The sequence below is a fragment of the Canis lupus genome, chromosome 16, assembly GCF_048164855.1.
Source record: "Canis lupus baileyi chromosome 16, mCanLup2.hap1, whole genome shotgun sequence".
In the NCBI taxonomy this organism is placed as follows: Eukaryota; Metazoa; Chordata; class Mammalia; order Carnivora; family Canidae; genus Canis; species Canis lupus.
In genome coordinates this window covers 39161715-39184497 of record NC_132853.1, presented here as the reverse complement: position 1 = coordinate 39184497, position 22783 = coordinate 39161715, and the positions used below count along the sequence as shown (strand labels likewise).

The 22783-nt window shown below is 39.8% G+C and overlaps 1 protein-coding gene across 2 annotated transcripts; it reads left to right on the top strand.

The window, feature by feature from the left end:
- The first annotated feature begins 16070 nt into the window (after positions 1-16070).
- KRT24 (keratin 24) lies at positions 16071-21095 on the top strand. 2 transcript variants are annotated; one of them, XM_072780486.1, is made up of 9 exons: positions 16083-16625; positions 16866-17065; positions 17870-17952; positions 18474-18630; positions 18909-19070; positions 19169-19294; positions 19639-19856; positions 20227-20357; positions 20743-21095. In XM_072780486.1, exons 1-9 carry the CDS (start codon positions 16421-16423, stop codon positions 20844-20846), a joined length of 1386 nt encoding a protein of 461 aa, XP_072636587.1. In that variant the 5' UTR covers positions 16083-16420; the 3' UTR covers positions 20847-21095. The 2 variants fall into 2 exon arrangements, with proteins under 2 accessions (XP_072636586.1, XP_072636587.1); XM_072780485.1 differs by having other exon boundaries at positions 16071-17065.
- Positions 21096-22783: the final 1688 nt, after the last annotated feature.

Here is a 22783-nt window from a genome sequence, read left to right as displayed (position 1 = left end):
AGGGCTTCGGCAAGTTCTGCCCTACACTGGGGTGTCCAGCCCACACTCCACTCCCCAAGCTGAGCATCCAAGAGAGGTACCTTTTCTATTTTGTACAAATTTACAGGAAGGAGTAATAGCAGTGCTGGTGCATGTCATTAAAATGCCAAAATATTTCACAGGACTATTAAGTACTACTGCCCAGAGAGCTCCTAATTGCCCTCAACTATGGCCCCAAGCCTCTCTCTATGAGTCCCTCCCCACCACCCAGTCACTAAATATGTGATGCATAGCAGAGGCCTCTAGGACCCCACTCCAGACTCGCCAGCTGCCAGTGCTCGTTCTGTCTGATCCATCAGTGATCAGATGCTAAATATTTTAAATATCACACCGGGTTGGGGCACCTGGGTGGCTCAGTGGTTGAGCATCTGCCTTTGGCTCAAGTTGTGATCCTGGGGTCCTGAGATCAAGTCCCACATCGGGTTCCCTGCAGGGAGTCTGCTTCTCCTTCTGCCTATGTCTCTGCCTCTCTCTGTGTCTCTCATGCATAAATAAATAAAAATCTTTAAAATAAACAAGTATATATCACACCTGGTTTTATCCCTTTTCCTTTGTTTTTTTAATTTAAATTCTCTTAATTAATATATAATGTATTATTGGTTTCAGAGGTAGGGGTCAGTGACTCATCAGTCTCGTATAACACCCAGTTGCTCATTATATCATGTGCCCTTAATGCCCATCATAGTTGTTTCTTTGTTTTCTTGTCCACATCCGTAGAAAAGCCTTAAGGAGCCATTTACAGGCTCAGGAATGGTCTGTTGTATGATATAAAACCATATTCTACTATTCCAGGAGGTCAGTTTCCAGGGCACAAAAAGAATGACCAGACCAAGAGCTCTGTGACAGCTCAGACTGGAACTGTGGTCCTGGCCCCAGCTGGCAGGTCAGAGCAGCATGGCTTGGACCTTCTCTTCCTATTCATCTCATTAACAAATCCGACTAACATATCAAACTAAAGAAAAATATAACTCTAACTTACTTGTTAGAGAAGGCAGTATCAACGCACAGTTAAAGGGTCAGACTCTGAGCTGCCTGAATTCAAAATAATTTATACCTATTTCCAGCAGTCTGTTTTTGACAAAGCTATCTAACTGCCCTACCCCTCCATTTCCTTACCTGTCAAATGGGGATAATAATGATAATTCCATCAGGAGGTTATTATGAAGAGTAAATATTCTATTGATGTAGTTTGAAAAGTGTTTGGTTCATCTTCAGCCCTCAAAAAATGTAGCTAGCACGATGAAGAAATAAAATTGTAATAATTAAGTTCATGATATCATAGAACTTTAAAGACGTCGGAAAACGTAGAGATAATCAAGTCCAAATTTCTCCCAAAGGCTACTGGGTCCCCAAGGGCATTCAGAGTCATCCATGGTACTCAGAATGAGACAAATAATATTATCAATCCTTTTAAAGATGAATGATAATTCTCCCTACTTTTCAAGAAGGTTCAGGCAATGAATTTAATAAATCAGCCAACTAAAACAAAAGCATTCAGGAGGAAAATGACCTAATTCCAATAAGTGTGCTGCCAAATGGCAAATCTACAAAGAAAACACAGAGCACAGATCCCAATCCTGTCCTTTGTGATGCTCATGCCTGCAGGAACATGGTGCCCAGCGTGGCCAAGATGTTCCTACTCAGGTGGGAGGTACAACCTGGCATGGTGGTAACATGCTTAAACTAGTGTCTAATGCAGGAAGTTGCTGAAAGCTTTCCAGAAAGGGAAAAAGAACATCACTGCCTTGGTTCATGAGGGCCCTCTCGCTGCTTGATATAAAAAGGGGTATATTTATACACAGTACTGAGAGAATGTAGCTATACATTTTTAATGATCTAGAAGATTTAGTAACCTTGAAGCATAAAAAAGTATATAGGTATCAGAGAGATCTATTTAACATTTAAACACTAATTTTTCCAAATCTTTACCCTCTACCTATATAACTCCATACAGACCTTTTCCACCATAATTTTATGCTCTGCATTAGGCTGTGGCTAATCTCAAGTCTTAAGATGCTACAAGGACTTGGAAGCTGTATTGGAAAATAAAAAAGGCAGCATCCCTTCCTCTCTTCCCTGAGCTCTGCTCTGCGTAGATTGGGGGGCCCCAGGGCCATCCTCAGGTTCAATGATTCCCCAGAAGGACTCACAGAACTCAGAAAAGCTATTACATTCATGCTTATGGTTTATTATTGTGAACAGATACAGATTAAAATCCACAAAAGTAAAAGACACAGAGGGCCAGGTATAGAAGAGACCAGACACAGTCAAATCATACAAACTGGGACTTACTTCTCCCAGAAATGACTTGCAACAAAGGAAGCTCACAAAACCTTGGTGTCCAGGGTTTTTATGGGGGGGGGGTGTCAATCATGTTGCCAAGAGGGACCCATGTGTCACCCATGTGACACACCATAGTTACTCATTTTGCAGCCCCTTCAGAGGCCACACTAATACAGGGTAGCCCAAGGACCCCGTCATAAATCCTTTTGTTCCATAAACTATCTGGCATCTACAAAGGCACTGTCATCAGGCAGGATCTTCCAAGGCTTAGAGGTAATCTCTCAGGAGCTGGGTAAGGGCCAGAACTTTCTTTGGAATGTGCAGGGTTTGGGCATCCTAAGCCTGCTGAGTTAACCCATCACTGCCTATAGGATCTCACAGCAGAGCCCCAAGACAGGCCAGTATTCAGCTCAGAGCAATCATTCCCTACAACTTACTCCTGAACCGTCAGAATGGATGAGCAATCCATACTCAAGGCCTCCACGTCCCTCTGTAGTCAAGTGTAGCTCATGGTACAATCCATCTTTTCTTAAAGTGAGTTCTACCTTAGACACCTTCTTGAATATTTAGCATCTGTCAGGTCCCCATTGATCTGCACTGGCATATACCCAAAACCCATCCACAGAGAAGACTTACGACACATTCAGAGAAGGCCCCTCAGTTCCCACATAAAGCAGAAGATGAAAACAATAACCCCTGGGTGTACCTAAACCTCCACTAAGGATCAGAGGGATTTAATAGTGTTTGGAAGCATTGACTATATTGGAGGGATAGATATGTATGTGTGTGAGTGAGAGAGAGAGAGAGAGTGTGTGTGTGTGTGTGTGTGTGTGTGTGTGTGTAAAGAATACTTGAAACAAGGCAAGCTTGATAAAAATTAACATGCACTGAAACCATTTTCCAGGCAATTAGACAAAAACAGGAAATTCTATCAACACAAATAGGCCTGTCTCCGACATATCAGAAAATAGCATTTCCTAACCTATTGCTACAATTCAGTTTCTAGGCCTAGAAACTCAAGGAGAGAGAAAATACAAATTTTAAGTACTTACTTAACTCTAATATAAAAAGTCATCTTCCAGGAAAGCCTGGGTGGCTCAGCGGTTTAGTGCTACCTTCAGCCCAGGACCTGATCCTGGAGTCCGGGGATCAAGTCCCATGTCGGGCTCCCTGCATGGAGCCTGCTTCTCCCTCTGCCTATGTCTCTGCCTCTCTCTCTCTTTCTCTGTGTCTCTCATGAATAAATAAATTAAAAATCTTTAAAAAAAAATCTCATCTTCCAGGCATTAAACTCACTCCTCCCTGCTTCCTCACCTTCAACATCCATTTCTCTTAAAGTCTGGAGATAGAACTCAAGAAAACAAACACAAGCATCACAATTAATCAAATAGTGATCATATATTATGTTTATAGATCACTTTAGAATTTAAATAAACAGATATATAACAAAAATTTGATCTTCACAAAACCCTGGAAGATAAGAAGTGTGATGACCATTTACACAGATCAAGAGTCAGGCTCAGAGATGTTGCCAATCTTGTCCACAGTCTCACAGAAATTAAGCGACAGTATGGGACCTGGACTCAGGTCTCCAAACTGCCAGTCCAGTGCTTTCTCCACCCAACACACTACCCTATGAATTTGGCAAGGATTTCAAAAATCTCAGTCCCTTGAAACTTATTCCACAAAAGGTAATTTTATACAAAACGTTTTAAAATATGTGGGGAGACATAGAAACTAATAGATACAAAATTCTTTTCTTCAACATGGACCTGAGATGTTTAATTTTATGCTGCCAGTCAATACAAAGTGAACCAGAAATAAGTTATATTCATTTCATTAAGAAAAATTCACTACAGGCGCCTGGGTGGCTCAGTGAAGTGCTAGACTCTGGGTTTCGGTTCAGGTCATGGTCTCAGGGTTGTGAGATCCAGCCTGGCAGCAGCTCCCTCAGCTTGGAGTCTGCTTGAGATTCTCATTCCCTCTCCCTCTGCCCCTTCACTCCCCTCTCATTCTCTCTCTGTATCTCTAAGATAAATAAATATTTTTTTAAAAAAAGAAGAAGAATTCACTAAAGCAAAAACCAAATGCTTCTAGATTAATGAAACAAGTGTGATTGCCACTGAGTCACAGGAACAATGGGTGGCCAGGGACACCTCCCAGAGACTCTCAGTAAAGGCAACAACCTCAAAGAGAATGTGTCAGCAGTCAGAGAGCATCTGATGTAGTGAAATGAGTGTTGAGTGAAGTCAAGAGACCCAGGTTCTAATCCTGGCTCTTGCACCAATGAACTGTATTACATAAAAAGAAAACATTAATCTTTAAATTTTATTAAGTTTTTACTTTTAATTCCAGCGTAGTTAACATACAGTGTTATATTAGTTTTAGGTGTATAATATAGTGATTCAACACTTCCACATATTACTCAGGGCTCATCACAAGTGCACTCCTAATCCCTCCCACCTATTTCCCCCATCTCCCTAACCCTGTCCCCTCTGGGAACCAATGGTTTGTTCTCTACAAGTAAGAGTCTATTTCTTGGTTTGCTTCTCTCTCTCTTTTTTTCCTTTGTTCATTTGTTTTGGGAAAACATAATTTTCAAGCTTTGGTTTCCTTCTGTATGAAATGTTCTGACTGCCCTTCACAACTCTAATAATTATTTGATTCCATTAACATGTACAAGTGTGGCTGAAAACTGCAAAAATGATGTGGAAATTCAAGTGTGAATAGCAGGAGAGATTAGACAAGAAAAGGATGTCCTATTTAGAGGAACAAAAGGCCTTGAATGTGATGAATCATTAGAACAAACTTTGGAGAAATGATACTTAACACAGATTAGGGACAGTGGTGTAGGTTTAAGTATAGGTTTCCATGGTGATAAACACACCTACAGTTAAGGCAAGTGTCATGATTAAAAAGACCAGAGGCTATGATGGTGGGCTTTTCTCGTGTGAAAAGCATACCATCTAGAACTTCAGTTCCCAGGATACACCATCAACAAGCTGCTGATTTGAAAATCAAAATCAATACAGATTTGGTCCAGGCAGAGATTGCAGCAAATATTATCCAGTAATTAAAAAATAGATGAGTCAAGCAAGAAACCTACACTCCTCAACCTTTCTTTTTTAAGATTTTATTTATTTATTTATGAGAGACACAGATAGAGAGGCAGAGACACAGGCAGAGGGAGAAGCAGCCTCCATGCAGGGAGCCTGACACGGGACTCGATCCCAGGTCTCCAGGATCACGCTCTGGGCTGAAGGCAGTGCTAAACCACTGAGCCACCAGGGCTGCCCTCCTCAACCTTTCTTATAGGTAATAGTTTGGTGGGATTTTTAAAATAAAAATAATTCATAATCTTGCTTTCTATTTTTTAGGTAACTGGTCCTAGGGCTTAAAATCCCAGAACTTTTTTTAAATGAGCAAAGACGTAATTGTTATTGATTACATCAATTTGTCATTAAAAACAAAAGCAGTCTTCAGTTCAAAAGGGGATGGTATTCCAAGAGGTTTTTAAATAAAATTTTCTATTTCACTAACACAGTTCATACTTGCCATATGCCAAGTATTACTTCTGATTTTTTTCTTTTTTAAGATTTATTTATTTATTCACTAGAGACACAGAGAGAGAGATAGGCAGAGACATAGGCAGAGGAAGAAGCAGGCTCGCCACTAGGAGTCCAATGCGAGACTCAATCCCAGGACCCATGGTAACTCTACAAAATAAGAACCGTTGTCTTCATTTTGCATGTGGGAAAACGAGCATACAAAGATGTTAAGTAACTTTCTCAACATCACACCACTGGTAAACAGCCAAACAGTAACTAGGGAACTGGCAGTCCAAAAAATGTGGTTCCAGGATTCCAGCTCACCATGCTAACCTTTTGTAACTTGAATACATTTTCCTACAAAAACAAGGTCATAAATAGTTATAAAGTTCCACCAGAGCCAATTTTAACCACATGTAGCTGAGCTGAAATTCTGTAGATCTATCAACACGTATCCCTGTTTCCCGGCCCAATATCTGTCAAAGAAAAAGAGCTCAATAAAAGTTTGTTGAATTTAATATAAAACAGATACCCCTACTTATAACATTAGCACTCTAGGACAACCTGAAAGCCCCACAGCAGGAAAATGAATGTTCTCCTCTCCAGCATCTCCTACATCAGTCCCAATAGTTGGTGGTGGAAAGTAATTTGGGCAACTGGACCTTATAGAGGTGGCACAGGTTTTTGGAAACATGACAGATGGGATTTTGGTTTTAGCAACAGGGCTGCAGCACAGAACTTCAGCGGCAAAACTAGGAGAGAATCCATTTCTGCCACTGGGTAACAGGAAATGGCTATACATCTGTGGCAGAAGATGGTGTGAAGTGCATAATGGGAAGACAAGTGAGCTTCTAGGACCAAGCTACATGGAAACTGGGTTTCTAACTGGGGCAACTATTTGTAAACAAGGGAAGATGATAAATCAGCCATCAGCAACCAAGAGTCTACAACTAGGTCAGCTGCTGGGATACTAATAATCTCTCTCATTTCTCAGTGGGGAAAAAAAAATGTAAATTATTTTTCTGACAATTTCTTAACATTATAAAAATTACATAAGAGAAGGCTTGGTGTGATCATATAAAATACAACAAAAATTATACACAGGTCCTCTAAGATCAGGGACTGTGACTTGTCAATTTTATTGCCAAGATCAAACAGAGTGGTTTTTGCAAGATGCTCAAATACTAACTGATGAAAGTTGACTTATCACTGTATGTAAAATGTAAACTAACAAGATAATAAAAGAATGATAAAATAAATGATCGAATTAAATAATAAAATGATAAGATAATAATAGGATAAGTTATAGAATTATAAAAAGAAAATAATAGAATAAATAGAATAATTGATAATTGAGTACTAAAAAATAGACTCATAAATGAATACAAATATCCCCCACTTTTCAAAAATTCATGGATATACCACTTCATTTTTATGAAAGGCATATATTTGGACCTGATTTTTCTAACCAAAAGAAATCAAAAGAGGATTTAGCTTTTATAAAAGCATGAAGGCAAAGAGAGATCTGTATCAAGAAAATAATATACAGTGAAAAGCAAAACCAAATTAAAAGAAAACATTTTAAACCTTAATAAAACATGATCAAAATTCATTCCAACACCAAGGGTAATCTGCAGCTAGCCAAGGGACTCTACAGATTTGGGCTACAAGGATTTCAATCTTGTCCTAGCTGCAGTTTGGTGCCACCTCCTGGCAGCTGTCTTCTCTGTCCAAAATTAAGACAGGATTCTGGGACCTGTCAACTTCCATAAAAACAGTAGTTCCAGGAATCCACAGCCTGTTTAGTTGGCCTGACTCATCCTCAGCCTTCTATTCCCCAAACTCCCCTTCCCTAACCACTGCCCCCCACCTTGCCTGTCTACCTGCCACATATCCCCATCTCACCCAAGAAAATAAGAACTTTAGCTCACATTCTTGGAGGCTGGATGCAGAAGGGGAATCAACAGTCAATCACTTTATGTCTAAATTTTCAGCAATGCCACCTGGTACCAGGCATTTTCACTGTTCTTGTCATATATAACTGCCCAAGGGCTGATGTTTCCAGTATATAAATTCACAAACAGATCCATAAGTAAAAGATAACCATCGTGCTAAGAAATGGATACATGATACACACAAGCAATTCATAAAAGATGAATGGCCAACAAACATTACAAAGCGCCCCCATACCCAACATTTCTCATATGCAAAGAAAGACATCAAAACAGGTCCATTTTGTTTAGCAAGGGTGTAGGGAAAAGGCACTAATGCATTGCTAGATGGAGTGTAAACTGGCAGCAATTCAACAACAGGTATCAAAGGCCATTAAGAAAAGAGGCTATTCTTAGAACCAGCAATTCCATTCCTACGACAGTTATTTATTATGCGCTCATCCTTCCAGCAGTGACTTATCATAGTGAAAATCCTGACATAATAAAATATCCCATAGCAAAGAATCAATAGACTGTTACCAAACCACCATCAGAGTCTATCGAAGGAGTGTCATGCAGCCAATAAGAATTTTCAGGTTGGGGGGATCCCTGGGTGGCGCAGCAGTTTGGCGCCTGCCTTTGGCCCAGGGCGTGATCCTGGAGACCCGGGATCGAATCCCACGTCGGGCTCCCGGTGCATGGAGCCTGCTTCTCCCTCTGTCTGTGTCTCTGCCTCTCTCTCTCTCTCTCTGTGTGACTATCATAAATAAATAAAAAATTTAAAAAAAAAAAAAAAAAGAATTTTCAGGTTGGTGTATTGGCCTGAAAAGATGTCAGCCAACTCCTGAGAAATGAAAAATAGAGTTTCAAGAGAATAAATACAGTATCATCTACTTTTTTAAGAAAATAATTGTTCATGAATTACATACATGCTTGTTACAAATCTGGAAGAGGGGCACCCGGGTGGCTCAGTCAGTTAAGCAGCTACCTTCAGCTCAGGTCATGATTCCAGGATCCTGGGATCAGCCGTATGTAGGGCTCCCTGCTAATCAGTGAGTCTGCTTCTCCATCTCCCTCTGCTCCTCTCCACCACTGCTTGCTCTCTCTCTCTCTCTCTCTCTCTATCTCTCTCTCAAATAAATAAATAAAATCTTTTTTAAAAATCTGGAATAATGTACATCAAAATGTTAATAGTGACTATTGGTGGTTAGTGAAAATATGAGTGATCTTTATTTTCTGCTACATGTTTATATGCATTTTCCAATTTTTCTGAGATAAACATGTACTACTTGTACAATTTTTAAATCTTTAAAGAAAAACTGCATGTTTAAGTGTTTTCACAATGAATATGTTCCTTTTAATTTTTTTATCTTTCATTTATTTTATTTTTGTTTTAGAGAGAGCATGCATGCTGAATGGGGTGGGGGGAAGGGGCAGAGGGAGAGGGACAGAGCAAATCTTAAACAGGCTCCACCCCCAGCATGGAGTCCTATGCAGAGCTGGAGCTCTTGACCCTGAGATCATGACCTGAGTGGAAATCAAGAGTTGGATGCTCAGCTGACCAAGCTACCCACACACCACTTCTTTTTGAATTTTTAAGGGAAAATAAAAGAAGAGCTAAGTGGTAAGTAATGTGGTGGAAACTGCAAGAACAAAAGAAAGAAGCATGTGGGGAAGCAGGGAAGCTGGTAAATTAGGAGTTGGTAGGTAGAGCAAGAAAAGTGTTCAAGAGGCAGGCCTTGAGGGGTAGTAAAATTTGGATACACAAAGGGAAGAAAATAGGGCATGGTTTGGGTCCTTGGCTCTAGGACTAATCATGTCAAAATGCTTCTAGAAATATTCAGTCCTCTACAATGAGTAGGTCACGGCTAGTACATAACATCCATTAGTTCTTTTCAGAAATATTTCTGGGGCACTTGAGTGGCTCAATGGTTGAGCATCTGTCTTTGGCTCAGTTCTGGCTCAGGTCGTGATCCCAGGGTCCTGGGATCAAGTCCTGCATTAGGCTCCTTGTGAGGAGCCTGCTTCTCTCTGCCTATGTCTCTGCTTCTCTCTATGTCTCATGAATAAATAAATAAAATTTTTTTTAAAAAAAAAGAAATATTTCTGTCTGCTTTATGCCCTGGATTTACTTTGGGAGGGACATAGGCTTCTTCAGTACCCTCCAACCAAAGTTCCCTGGGCACCCCGTTTCTCTGTCTTTCTCCAGGGTACAGACACCAGAGAAGAAGAATAGTTGCTTTCTGGGACCTGCTCTTCATTCAGTATAGCTCCCACATCAGAGCTAAATCCCATCCTTTTTTTCCCCTCCTTGGAAAGATCTGGCTTCATAGCCCATGTTCCTGCAAATCCACTGTGTGGGTTCCCTGAACACTCTGGTAACCCTATCAGGTGGCCCCTTGGGCCCTAACATCACAGCCAAGCCTCTCTAGCCAGGCTCAAAGCTGTGTACTATCTACTCAGACTTGCCTTATCCCTTGAGCCTTTCTCATTCCAGGTCACAGCTCGACCATGGTTTCTAGACAGCTCTGCCCTCCTGGGTGAGCCCTGTGCCCCTTTTCCCCCCACATGCCCCAGGGCCAGTGCAGATAGGCTGTCTGCCTGAGCCCGCCCTAGTCCCTGTCTCTGGACTGAGCCTTGACTAGACTGGTCTGATGAACATTGAGATCACTCACAGAGTAGTAATGATTTGGCTAATTACTAGAAAGCTCTCCAAGTGTGTCGCCATTGATTAGTGTAAGCTACTCTCTTATAATTATTTTAATCTTTCCTGTACCATAGTTGTGTCTCCTATCTCATTTCCAGTCTTGTATATTTTGAATCCTTCTCTCTTTGCTTTAACCAGGCTCACAAAGACGTTGTCTATTTTGACCAATGGTTTGCAGTAGCCCATTTCTTACCCTCTGCTTTGTCTTGACCAAACTTTTAGAGTTTGGTCTCTAAAGAGAAAGGAAAGAGAAGAGCCAACTAGAATTGGTCAATTGTAACTCAGATTGAAGAACATTGCCTTGAAAGAATTCCTACCAAGCATCCTCAGTCAGCTGCCTTTATCAGGCCTTCCCTGGGGGATCAGTTAAGAAGGGCCTCTAACTCAGGTTAATTACAATCTATTCTAACCCCTAATTTGGCACAATTGCTACCAAATAAGCAGGACTCTCAAGCCAGTTCTCAAGTACAAGAGCTGAACTTTGCAGCCTATGCATTAGTAACAAAAATCCCTCCTCATTTGTAAACATTTCCTAAATCTGACCAAGAAGTAATTCACTAAATTGCTAAATATTAGATTTTGAAGGGCACTTGAAAATTATGTAGTCCAGTAGAATAGTTTTACAGTTGGGGGAAATTGTGGCCTCATCTAGAGACATCTAAAAAAACAGAATTTGAGAACAATTTTTATAAAATTTTGCTACAGTCCTGGTGGAAAGGGGTCAGAGAACATGAACAGGTGAAGATGTCTTCTGACCCCATTAGATCAAATATCATTCATTCAATGAAATAATTATATTACCACTGGGATTCCTTTATTGAAGGTCTGCAGCCTTTCTGAGATCAGAGGGACAAAGGATTTTGAAGGCTTGAGCCCAGAGAGACAGAGAGGAGAATGCCTAAAGGTTGACTTCACAGTGGCAAGAGACACGGGAGGCTGGGCCTTGCTGCTTATATTACAGTCTGGGTTAAATATGTCTGTGGGTTCTCCAAAGGCTAGTGTCTCTCTGGCATGAATAAAGATCCAAGGGACTTTTCAAGCAAAAATGATCAATAAACTCTCTCTTACTTCAATCTGTATTGGCTTTGACCATGGAGGACAGAAGTCCCTGAGCCCCAACAAAGTCATTTGCCCATTCTTTTAACTCTCCATAAACTGATTAACTGATCTTCAGGAAAACTAGAAAATTGAGCTGCTTGAAGAGATTCTAGAACATTCGATCTCAACAAGTACAAAGCTGAGTCATTTTCTCCAGAATAAAATTTAGCAAAGTGGCATGACCAAACCAATGCTGGTGGAGAAGAGGAAGCTTAGCTGAAACCATAAAGGGAAAGAGTGAAAAGGGCACTGGAGAATAGGATAGGAAAAGCAAAGAAGGCATGAAGGAAGAGAAGCAGTCACAGAACTGGTGGATTTCTCCCTTATTTTTGTAGGTGATTTGGTGTCCGGAGATAGCACATGGCTGAAATCAATTTATGGATAATGGCATCTCAGGACATGTATTACTGCAAAACAAACAAAAAAAATTCTTTTCTTTCTTCCAAGTAGATGAGCCTGGTAGGACTCACAGTGGCTACCATCAGGGCACAGCCTAAACTATGATTCTCTACAGTGGCTGTCCCCAGGTGCTTCTGACATGGCCTTCTCTCCCCGCTCCCCAAACAGTGTTTCCTTTCACTGACAAACTTCCAACACACATGTACACACACACACACACAATCACAAACCCAGATGGCAGAGAATAGAGGTTTTGAAGACAGAACACAGAGTAAGGGATAAAAGTGACCAGTTACCATGTTGTTCATGAAGAAAGTCGAGCCTCACTGTGTTTTAATCATTCAAGGAATATTTATCATTTATCTACAATGTATCAATTTTACAAAAAGGCTGTGCACACTTCAAAATGGAGCTTTTCCTTTTTTCCATACTGTCTGCCACAAAAGTTTCTGCAAACACCCAACAAATATTCTATGGCCAGTTACTTCCCTTTGCTATTCTGATCTTATGCTTCCATCTGAAACCCATGTAACATAAAGTTCTCTACAACAAACAGAAGATAGGAGCCCCGAGTTCATTCTACTCTCAACCTAAGATTCATCAAGGGTAGAACTTTTGATGGCTGGCTCTGGTTGGCTCTGTCAGTGGAGCCGGTGACTCTTGAGCTGAGGGTTGTGAGTTTGAGCCCCACATTAGATGGACAGTGATGTAGAGATTACTTAAAAAAAAATAAAATCTTAAAAAAAAAAAGAAAAAAGATTCATCAGGAACAATATGCCACACCTTTCAGTGGTTGGTTTCCCTACCAATCTAAAAACATGCACTATATTAATCTGAATATTTAAAAAAGTAATAGCAATCCATCTGACAAAAAAAATGTCAATGGCTATTATCTACAAATCATTCTGCACTCATTGCAGAAGTTTTATTCTATATTGAACCATAGTTATATGATTATCTACAAGTAAAATAAACTGCTAACAAGAAGCTATTCAAAACAATATAGAACTGAGGGCAACATTTAACTGAGCCCGGACATTGGGAACAGGGGGAGTCACTCTGTTTCTTTTAAAGGATATTAGATTGAACAACTCCTGGATGCCAGGCACTGAAACTGGCATTTCTGAAAATTATGTTTCACTGGAACCTCACCAGATTCTTGAAGCTTTCAGTTTACAAATGGAAGAAATGGCAAGAACTAATTTGTGAGTTTTGGCTCACAAATTTATTATTTCAAATAAAGAGAGTGAGTATTAAGTTTGGAGGACGTCTTAAAACAATGAGGGCCAATATCTACTAAAGAATTCTAATACTTCAGGCAAGAACAAAATTGTATTTTTACATGCAATTAAAAACTTCAATCTGCTAAACACTGATGTTCTAGAATTTGCAGATCGTAGAATTAGGATGAGTCTGTTTAATAGGTTTACCCATTCAAAAGGAAATGCACATAGACCCATAGAAAGAAAGCATTAAAAATGCATGGAAAGGAGTATTAATGAATAGAAGAAAATCCTGTGGTTTACAACTACATTTACTTATACACTGCCTCATTAGGCAAGGAATTTGAGGTAGTAATGGCCATTTTATTGGTTAAATGCCCTTCCCAGCAGTCCTCTCTGAATACAGAGTATCAGGGAAGCATCTTAGAACTTAATTTTGAATCTGAATTTGAAAAACGAAGAAATATATGTCAGCATTAAAAATTATATCAAGAAGAAAGCTAATATATATATATATATAATTATATATATATGTATATATGACACAAGATGGAATACCTCAGTTGTCACAAGCTTCTTCAGTGAACACTCAAACATCCAGCTATCCCAAAACAGAAAATGAATAAAGCTGCCAAAGTGAAAAAGATACAGCTCACATAACAACTAAAAATACAAATCCCAAACAAAATTTGAAGGCCAAAGATCCTGGGGTTTTTTGTTGTTTTTTTGTTTGTTTGTTTGTTTGTTTTCTCATTCTTTCCACTTAAAGCTCTTTCTACCCGGGCTCTGAAATTTCTTGGTTTCATTTGATTTCTTTCACTTAGCTCTTGTTCCTTTCTCTAAACCTTCTTTTAGCCAAACATTTCATAAGTTTAAAAGGGAAGAGAAGCCCAATGATTGTTTCTCCTCTTCAGCATTTTTTTTTTTTTCCTCTTCAGCATTTATATACCATTAATCAGTAGTGCTTGGGCTTCCCTGGTTTCCTACCTCTGGGGAGGGATGAGACAAGATGACCAATATACCTTAATGAGTGATGCATTTTTACCTGCCTTAAAAGGGTGTGATGAAAATTACTCCCAGCTTAACAATTTAAGGTTTATAAAGCACCTTGTCCGGAGAGATGGCACCCTACATATATTAACATACCACTACCGTGAAAACAGGACAGGTAAAGGTAAAGGCTAATTCCTTTTAAATTTTTTTATTTATTATTTATCTGAGAGAGAGAGAGAGAGAGAGGGAGAGAGAGAACGTGCAGAAGCAAAGGGAAGGAGAGAAAGAAGCAGACACCCCACCAAGTAGAGAGCCCAACTTGGAGCTCCAGCCCAGGACCTGAGCCGAAGGCAGATAGATGCCCAACCAACTGAGCCACCCAGGTGCCCCTAAAAGCTAATCCCTGAAGAGTTACACAGCAAAGGGAATTATCCCCTATTTAATAATGTGTCCTAATCAAAGGCAGTCCGAGGACAAATTAAGAGAACATAGAACACTGGATGACAAATGATAGATGATAAAGATTAAAACACACACATAGTTTCTAATAGAGATTGCCAGGATAAAAGTTTTAAATAAGCAAAGCCACTACTTGAGCATAAAGCCAAAGGAGGCCAAGAAATATTTTTAGAAGCATCTAACTTTTTTTAAAAAGACACTTTTTAAAAATTGTGGTAAAATGGACATAAAATAAAATTTACCATCTCATTTGTAAATGTATGTTCAATAGTGTTAAGTACATTCACATTGTTGTGAAACTAATCTCCAGAACTCTTTTCATCTTGCAAAACTGAAACTATATCCATTAAACAGTTCCCCATTTCCCCTCCACTCAGACACTGGCAACTACTATTCTATTTTCTGTTTCTGAAATCGACGACACCAGGTACCTCCTATAAGGTGAAGCATACAGCTTGTTGTACATGTCTTAACAAAACAAAACAAAACCTTTTAAACCAAAGAAACTACTAGCAGAAGCCAACGGAAATAATCTAAAGTACAAAAGGACAGAAAAACAGGAAGCAGAAAGTGAACTGGGGAAGATTCTAGATTTTGGTATATATAAAATGATCCCAATCATAACATTAGTTATCGGAAGTGGATACGTATCTCTTCTAAATATCTTTTCAACAAAAACAGAAAAAAAAAAAAAAAAAAACATGGGCAGAAAGTAGACTAGGGGAACTCCACATTATAGTATCTACAAAATGACTCCAGGAATAACATTGGTTAGCAGAAGTGGATTCAGATCTCCTTCTCCAGATACCTTTAAAACAAAGATGCAATCAGCAACATCTCTTAGTTTCTTAAGATTTGATTGCAAAGAAGGAAGTTGGTATCACTATCTCAGGCTCGAATCCAATCAGAAAGAAAAAAAATAGTAATTCAATCAGAAAGAAAAGCATCTTTGTACCATCACACGGGTAACAATCAACTCCCATCTGACACTAAAGCAATCCACCTAAAAATGTTTCCAATCTCTCCAGGATAGTCCCTGCTCAAATAAACATGTTCCTGAGATCTAATAATACACATGTACACATGTATTATATTTAATTTTTTCTTATTTACAGTGAAAATACGAAGATCTCAGAATACAAAAAAAAAAAAACTTCAACACAAACATGCCCTTAGAAATATGCTGATTGAAATAATCATAGAAAAGAACAATTAAGTGAATCTAAAACTAATGCTGATGCTAAAGCTAATTTCAACTTTAAGAACATAATATGAACAAAAGTTACAAGTTTGATGGGAAATTTCCATTCTCATCATATTAAGTATTTTAATTGCATTTGCTAATCTGGGGATGTGTTCTTCAATTGGGAAATCATGAAGCAAAATGAATAGAATTACTCTTTCAGAAAAGAATCGTAAGTCATCAAAACCTCTGAAAGATTAAAACTGTAATTCTGGGGAAAAAAAAGCTTTTGCTTTACTCCACCTTATTTTTTTCTTGCTATAGTAAATGCCCCGAGGCTCTGACCTAGCTTCGGAAAAAGAGCCAGTAGAGTGGGTTCACAAAAAAGAAATTATCCAATTGCAGATTAGCAAAACTATCACAGGGATTAAGAAGTGACACAGAAAAGGAACACCCTAAAAGTCTGTATATAAGGGCCAAAACGGCAGCTTGCAAATACATTCTTCACTGTTACCTTTCCTATTCACCTGGACAAGCTAAACGTTTGCAGAAGTACCATGTCTTGCTCATCTCGTGTCTCCTCTTCCAGGGCTGGAGGCAGTGGCTTGGCCAGGGTGTCTGTTGGTGGGAGCAGCTTCACCAGTGGAAGCAGATGCGGCGTAGGGAGTGGTTCTACCCGGGGCTTCCGAGGAGGAACTGGCAGCTGTGGCCTCAGTGGGGTATCAAGCAGTGGCTTTGGAGGCAGCTTTGGAGGAGGTTTTGGTAGCTGCTCAGTTGGGGGTGGTTTGGGAGGAACTTCAGGCTCTGGGGCTGGCTTTGGTGGGGGTTCTGGCTTTGGTGGGGGTTCTGGCTTTGGAGGGGGTTCTGGCTTTGGTGGGGGGTCTGGCTTTGGAGGGGGTTCTGGCTTCGGTGGTGGTGCTAGTGGAGGCTTCTACAGCTATGGTGGTGGTATGGGGGGTGGTATGGGAGGTGGTATTGGTGATGGGGGGCTTTTCTCTGGAGGTGAGAAGCAAACTATGCAGAACCTCAATGACCGCCTGGCCAGTTACCTAGACAAGGTCAGAGCCCTGGAAGAGGCCAACACTGATCTGGAGAACAAAATCAGGGAGTGGTATGACAAATTTGGGCCTGGGTCTGGAGATGGTGGATCTGGAAAAGACTACAGCAAATACTATCCAATAATTGAAGATCTCCGGAATCAGGTGAGACCCTGACTATTACTGTGTTTCTACTATTTCTGTGTCTTTTGCTCTTATTCAGATTATATCCTGTAATGAAGATTTCAAGTCCAAGAATTATTCAAAGACATATTTGCTTGTTGCATATGCAAAAATTGGTACTTGGTGTGTTTTAACTATGACAGTATTGTATATGACATCCAACCACACTAATTATCTGTTTGCATCTCAAATTTGAGTATTTCTACATAAGAACAAAATGTATAGAATGCGAAGCAGCTATTTAACATGTACATATACAAATGGTGGCAATGAGTCAACACTAGCCTAATCTAATATTTTTGTGATTAATTCTGGCAGGTTGACATGTTTTAGTGTCTTGCTAGATTTAAATCATCTTTACAACTTTTTCCTCCTAGAAAATCTGGTGCAAATATTGTATGAGCATGTGGCAAAATCTGAAATGTTTATCCACTGTTGTATGGGAAGTATTTTTTTAAAGACTTTTTGAAGTAAAATTCACTTTTTGTTCTACTTTTGGAAAGAACTTCAGAATAACTGTTTCTCCAAAGCAGCAGAAATAAGCAGAGGGGCTGTGTTCTAATAAAACAATGTTCCATGCCTATTTTGGTACATGTGTAAACTGTTACCTTTTTACAGAAAATTGTCATCCAACTACACCAGATTATCAGTAAAGATGTCATTACTAAGCAAGTTTTCAAAGCAATTTATTTACCTTTAAAAGCCAACTCGAAGGACATCTACCCTCACAGGTGGGCATGCCAACACAGGTAAAAAGCATCTGTGATTCTGTTATTGCCTTTCTAGATCATTACTGCCACTATTGAAAATGCTGGGATCGTTTTGCAGATCGACAATGCCAGATTGGCTGCTGATGACTTCAGACTCAAGTAAGAAAAGGGAAGACTTGCAAACAAATGTTATGGGGGAAAATAAAATGCAATCTGTCTGTTTCATTGATTCTAAATTTAAAGAAATATCTTTTAGGGCATCAAGACCTAAACTGACAAACATTCTGAGAGTAAATTTTAAAGACCATCACTCCACTCCAATAAGGAACAAAAAAGAGGCAAATTAAAGATGAAATTTTTGTTACAAAAAAAATGGCCGTCAATAAATTAATATTCAGTTCATAATTTTCTTTCCAGGGGAAAAATTCCTAAGAGAAAACTTAGTAGCCTTCATTTATCAAATAGCTTGGGGTGGAGGGGGCGGGTAGAGTGTGCCTGGTTGGCTCAGTCAAAGGGGCATGGGACTCTTTGATCATGGGGTTGTGAGTTTGAGCCCCTAGTTGGGTGTAGAGATTACTCAAATAATAAGCAAATAGCTCAAGGAAAAATCTTTTTCTTGAATATGTAAGAATGGATGTACTCTGAAATGCTCTATCCTGTCCTACTGCTGTCCTTTCCAGGTATGAGAATGAGCTGTATCTCCGGCAGGCCGTGGAGGCTGACATCAATGGCCTGCGGAAAGTTCTAGATGATCTGACCATGACGCGCTCAGACCTGGAGATGCAGATTGAGAGCCTCACCGAGGAGCTGGCCTACCTGAAGAAGAACCATGAGGAGGTAGGAACACGTTCCACATTATTAAACTAAAAAATTAAACTCTGGCCTGCATATTTTCCCCCACATCCATTCTGTAAAAATAAACTAAGTTCTATCTAAATGGATTTCCAACTCCTATGACCAAGGAAAAAATTAGTCATGAGCAAATTATATCTGAATTTGGTGGCAAGTGGGGGTAGCCTTTGGTGTCCTAGTTTCCATTTTTTGTTGGCTATGCACATTTTAAGAATCTCTGCTTTTCTGTTTTTATCATTGTGGTCTTTTTTCCTTCACACTAGGAAATGAAGAGTATGCAAGGAAGCTCCGGAGGGGACGTGACTGTGGAAATGAATGCTGCCCCGGGAACTGACCTGACCAAGTTACTGAATGACATGAGGGCACGGTATGAAGAGCTGGCTGAGCAAAATCGCCGCGAGGCCGAGGAGCAATTCAACAAACAGGTAGATTCTCACTGCTGGATGCCTGAGCTGGCAGTCATGCACAAGCCACTTCATCTCATTTCTTCAGGCTGCAATGACTGCATTTTGTTTTTATCTAGAGTGCATCACTGCAAGCACAAATTTCTACTGATGCTGGGGCAGCCAGTTCTGCCAAGAATGAGATAACGGAACTGAAACGTACTCTGCAAGCCCTGGAAATTGAGCTTCAGTCCCAAATGGCCATGGTAAGTGCAAAGAGGTTTGCAAAATCTCCAACAGGGAGTTACGCGATACCATTTTCTTTCTTTGCCAAGATGTTCCACTTGGCACATAATAAAAGCAGCATTAGGAGAACTCACTTGCGGTTGTAGAAAGCATAAAACATTCCAGTTAAAGATAATATACTTTCATAAAAGATTTAGCTTAAAGAAAAACTGTTATGCCCACAAAAATTGAAGAACCAATGACAGAACAACATAGGCTGCAACTTGAAAGTGTGAAAGTGTAGTTCTCTTAGCACCTTATAAGATTTTCTGTTTAAAAAAAATTAATTTTTCACCATGAACTTTTGATTTGCTTTTTCTCTTAGAAAAGCTCCCTGGAAGCAACTCTGGCTGACACAGAAGCTGGCTACATGGCTCAGCTGTCAGAAATCCAGATGCAGATCAGCAGCCTGGAGGAGCAGATCTGCCAGATTCGGGGCGAGACCGAATGCCAGAATGCGGAATATGAGCAACTGCTGGACATCAAGACCCGCCTAGAGATGGAGATTGAGACCTACCGCCGCCTGCTTGATGGAGAGGGATGGTAAATGAAAGTCATCAACCCACTCAATGCATTCCTTTGGTGTACTTATATTATGAAACCAGAAAGGGGTTTGGGGGCTGGACTTGGTTTAAAAAGTCACAGTGGGGCACCCAGTGACTCAGTTGGTTAAGCATCTGACTCTTGATCTCAGCTCAGGTCTTGATCTCAGGGTCATGAATTCAAGCCGTGTTGGGCTCCATGCCCAACTTAAATAATAATAATAATAATAATAATAATAATAATAAAAAGTCACAAAGACAATCTAATCAAAAGACATTTACCTTTATCATGGAGAGCAGCCCCACCCCCGCATGGAGGGTTTCTCCCACCTTTGTAAACTACAAAGGAAAACAATTCTTTTTTCCTCTAGTGGTTCTGGTTTTGGAGGATCTGATTTTAGAAACTCTGGATCCAGAAATACAGGATCCAGAAACATGGGATCTAGGGATATGTCCATGTCTGGTGAATCAAGATCCGGAAGCTGTTCTGTCCAAGGAAGAGGTAAACATTATTTAATGTTCATGATCATTTTATAATTTAAAAGTAAAGGCAAACTGTGCTTGTCTTATAAAAAGTATATACTGGGAATCCCTGGGTGGCTCAGCGGTTTAGCGCCTGCCTTCGGCCCAGGGCGTGATCCTGGAGACCCAGGATTGAGTCCCACGTCAGGCTCCCTGCATGGGGCCTGCTTCTCCCTCTGCCTGTGTCTCTGCCTCTGTGTGTGTGTGTGTGTGTCTTTCATGAATAATTTTTTTTTTAAAGTATATACTATTGTTTACAAAATCTTAACCCAGAGAGAACATACTTAAAGAATGCACTTGAATTTCTCTTGATCTGAGCTTCTGTGATCGTTTCCAGACCGACATTGTAATTCTCTGATTTTCAGATCCAAACAAGACAAGAGTGACGAAGACCATCGTGGAGGAGGTAGTGGACGGCAAAGTCGTCTCATCTCAAGTCAGCAATGTGTCTGAGGTGAAAGTTAAATAAGCAATTTCCAGATCAGCAAGAGTGTCTTTCAGAGAAAAACCAGAAGGACACAAATGAAGAAATCATATCAATCTCACCATCTTTCTGGATAACATCAGGGAAAAGTTTCCATCTAGAAGTAGATGACCAAGCAATTTTTCTGCATCCTCTTCTTTTTTCTTACTAGAATGCTCTTGAAAAAGTTGAAATGACAATTTTGCTCTAATTGTTTTCATGCTTCAATAAACCTACTTTTGCAAGTTAACTAAATGCTTCCTGAATTTTTTAAAGAAATTCAATATTTTACCTAGAAATAAAGCTATCGGTCACAATACCTCGCTTCATTGTTATATTACTCATATTGATTATTTATATAGTACCCTAGCCCCTTGATATGTGGAGATTTCTAGCAACATCCCAGTGGAACTCAGTGATAGCTGAAATTATACCTTAGCGTCCCTAAAAAAGTCATGGGAAATAAGATGGGATATGTGATATGGTGTCAAATTTCTGAAAACCTTGGAAGCCCCAAAGAGAAAAGATCTCAGACACTTGTACTCTTACAAAATCTAGCCACAACTCTAGTCAAGAAATGTCACTTAGCCAAGCTGGTGTTTCCTTTTCCCACTCTCCATCGCTGAAGTTCTTACTCCCTGAGTGGTCCACATGGTTTCATCTTGTCTTGCTTGGGATAATGAAGACCATTAAAGTAGGGTAGGGTAGGAAGTGGTGCAGGGTCAGTCCCAGAAAGAACCAGACACAGGACAAAGCCAAACAGAGTAAGGACTTTCCCACTCAAGGAATTTAATAGGACCAGATCACAAATTAGAGAACTGATGCCACAAACCAGCCCTCAAGAAACTTGAGGGCTTGAGACTTGGCACAAAAATCCAAATTTGAAATTACAAAGGATAAACCTGAACATAATTTATACAAATTATACCTTCAAATATAAAACCAGTAAGAGCTGTATGAGAGTATCAAACTTTGATAATCAAAAACAACCCAAAAATGTAGGTTTTCATTTGTGAGGCATATTGAATTAAAACATAAAAATGAACTTGGGGGCACACTGAGACTTTTGCTTAAATAGATAACCACAGAACACAGTTAATAGCTAAGCACAAAACCACTATTCAAAAGCAACGTTGTCTTAAGTCAAACATATGTTTCCCATCATGCCATTACAGTAAGTTAAGCCTTGGATATTTTTCCTCTACTAAAAAGTTCAGAAATATGAACCAGCTGATCTAGCCTAGAGTATTAGTGGGAGGACAGAAATGGAAACCAGTTGTGCGCAGGATCCAGTTCCTTGGGTCATCGCAGCCACATCGATGAAGCCTCTCTCCATGAGTCTTCCCAGATACAATCTTCTAGTCCTGTATCACCTAGTACCTACATTGATGGCTAGTATTATCCTCCTGTCAAAGCAACAATATGCAACTACTTTGAAAATCATCTTTAGTTGAAAACCCTCATTGTGTGTTTCCTTGGCATGTGTTAAGATGCTGCATTTGTACTAAATGATCATTTATAGAAAAGGCCAGAACATACTGAGATGAAGTAGGATATATTTCAAGCATTTCAATTTTTAAAACTGAAATTACTGAATGATTTGGGTTTTGTTTTCTTTTCTTAGGATTTTATTTATTTATTTGACAGAGAGAGAGAGAGCACAAGTAGGCAGAGCAGCAGACAGAGAGAGAGGGAGAAGCAGGCTCTCTGCTGAGCAGAGAGCCCAAATCGGGGCTCAATCCCAGGACTCTGGGATCATGACCTGAGCCAAAGGCAGCCTCTTAACCAATTGAGCCATGCAGGTGCCCCTAATGAACCATTTTGGATCATGAAATTTACTGAGAATACTGAGTAAAAGTTAAGGATAGTATTTTCACACATTGTGACCTGCTCTAAAATTACTTCAAAACCACTTGACATAAAACTGCATATGCTTTATTCTG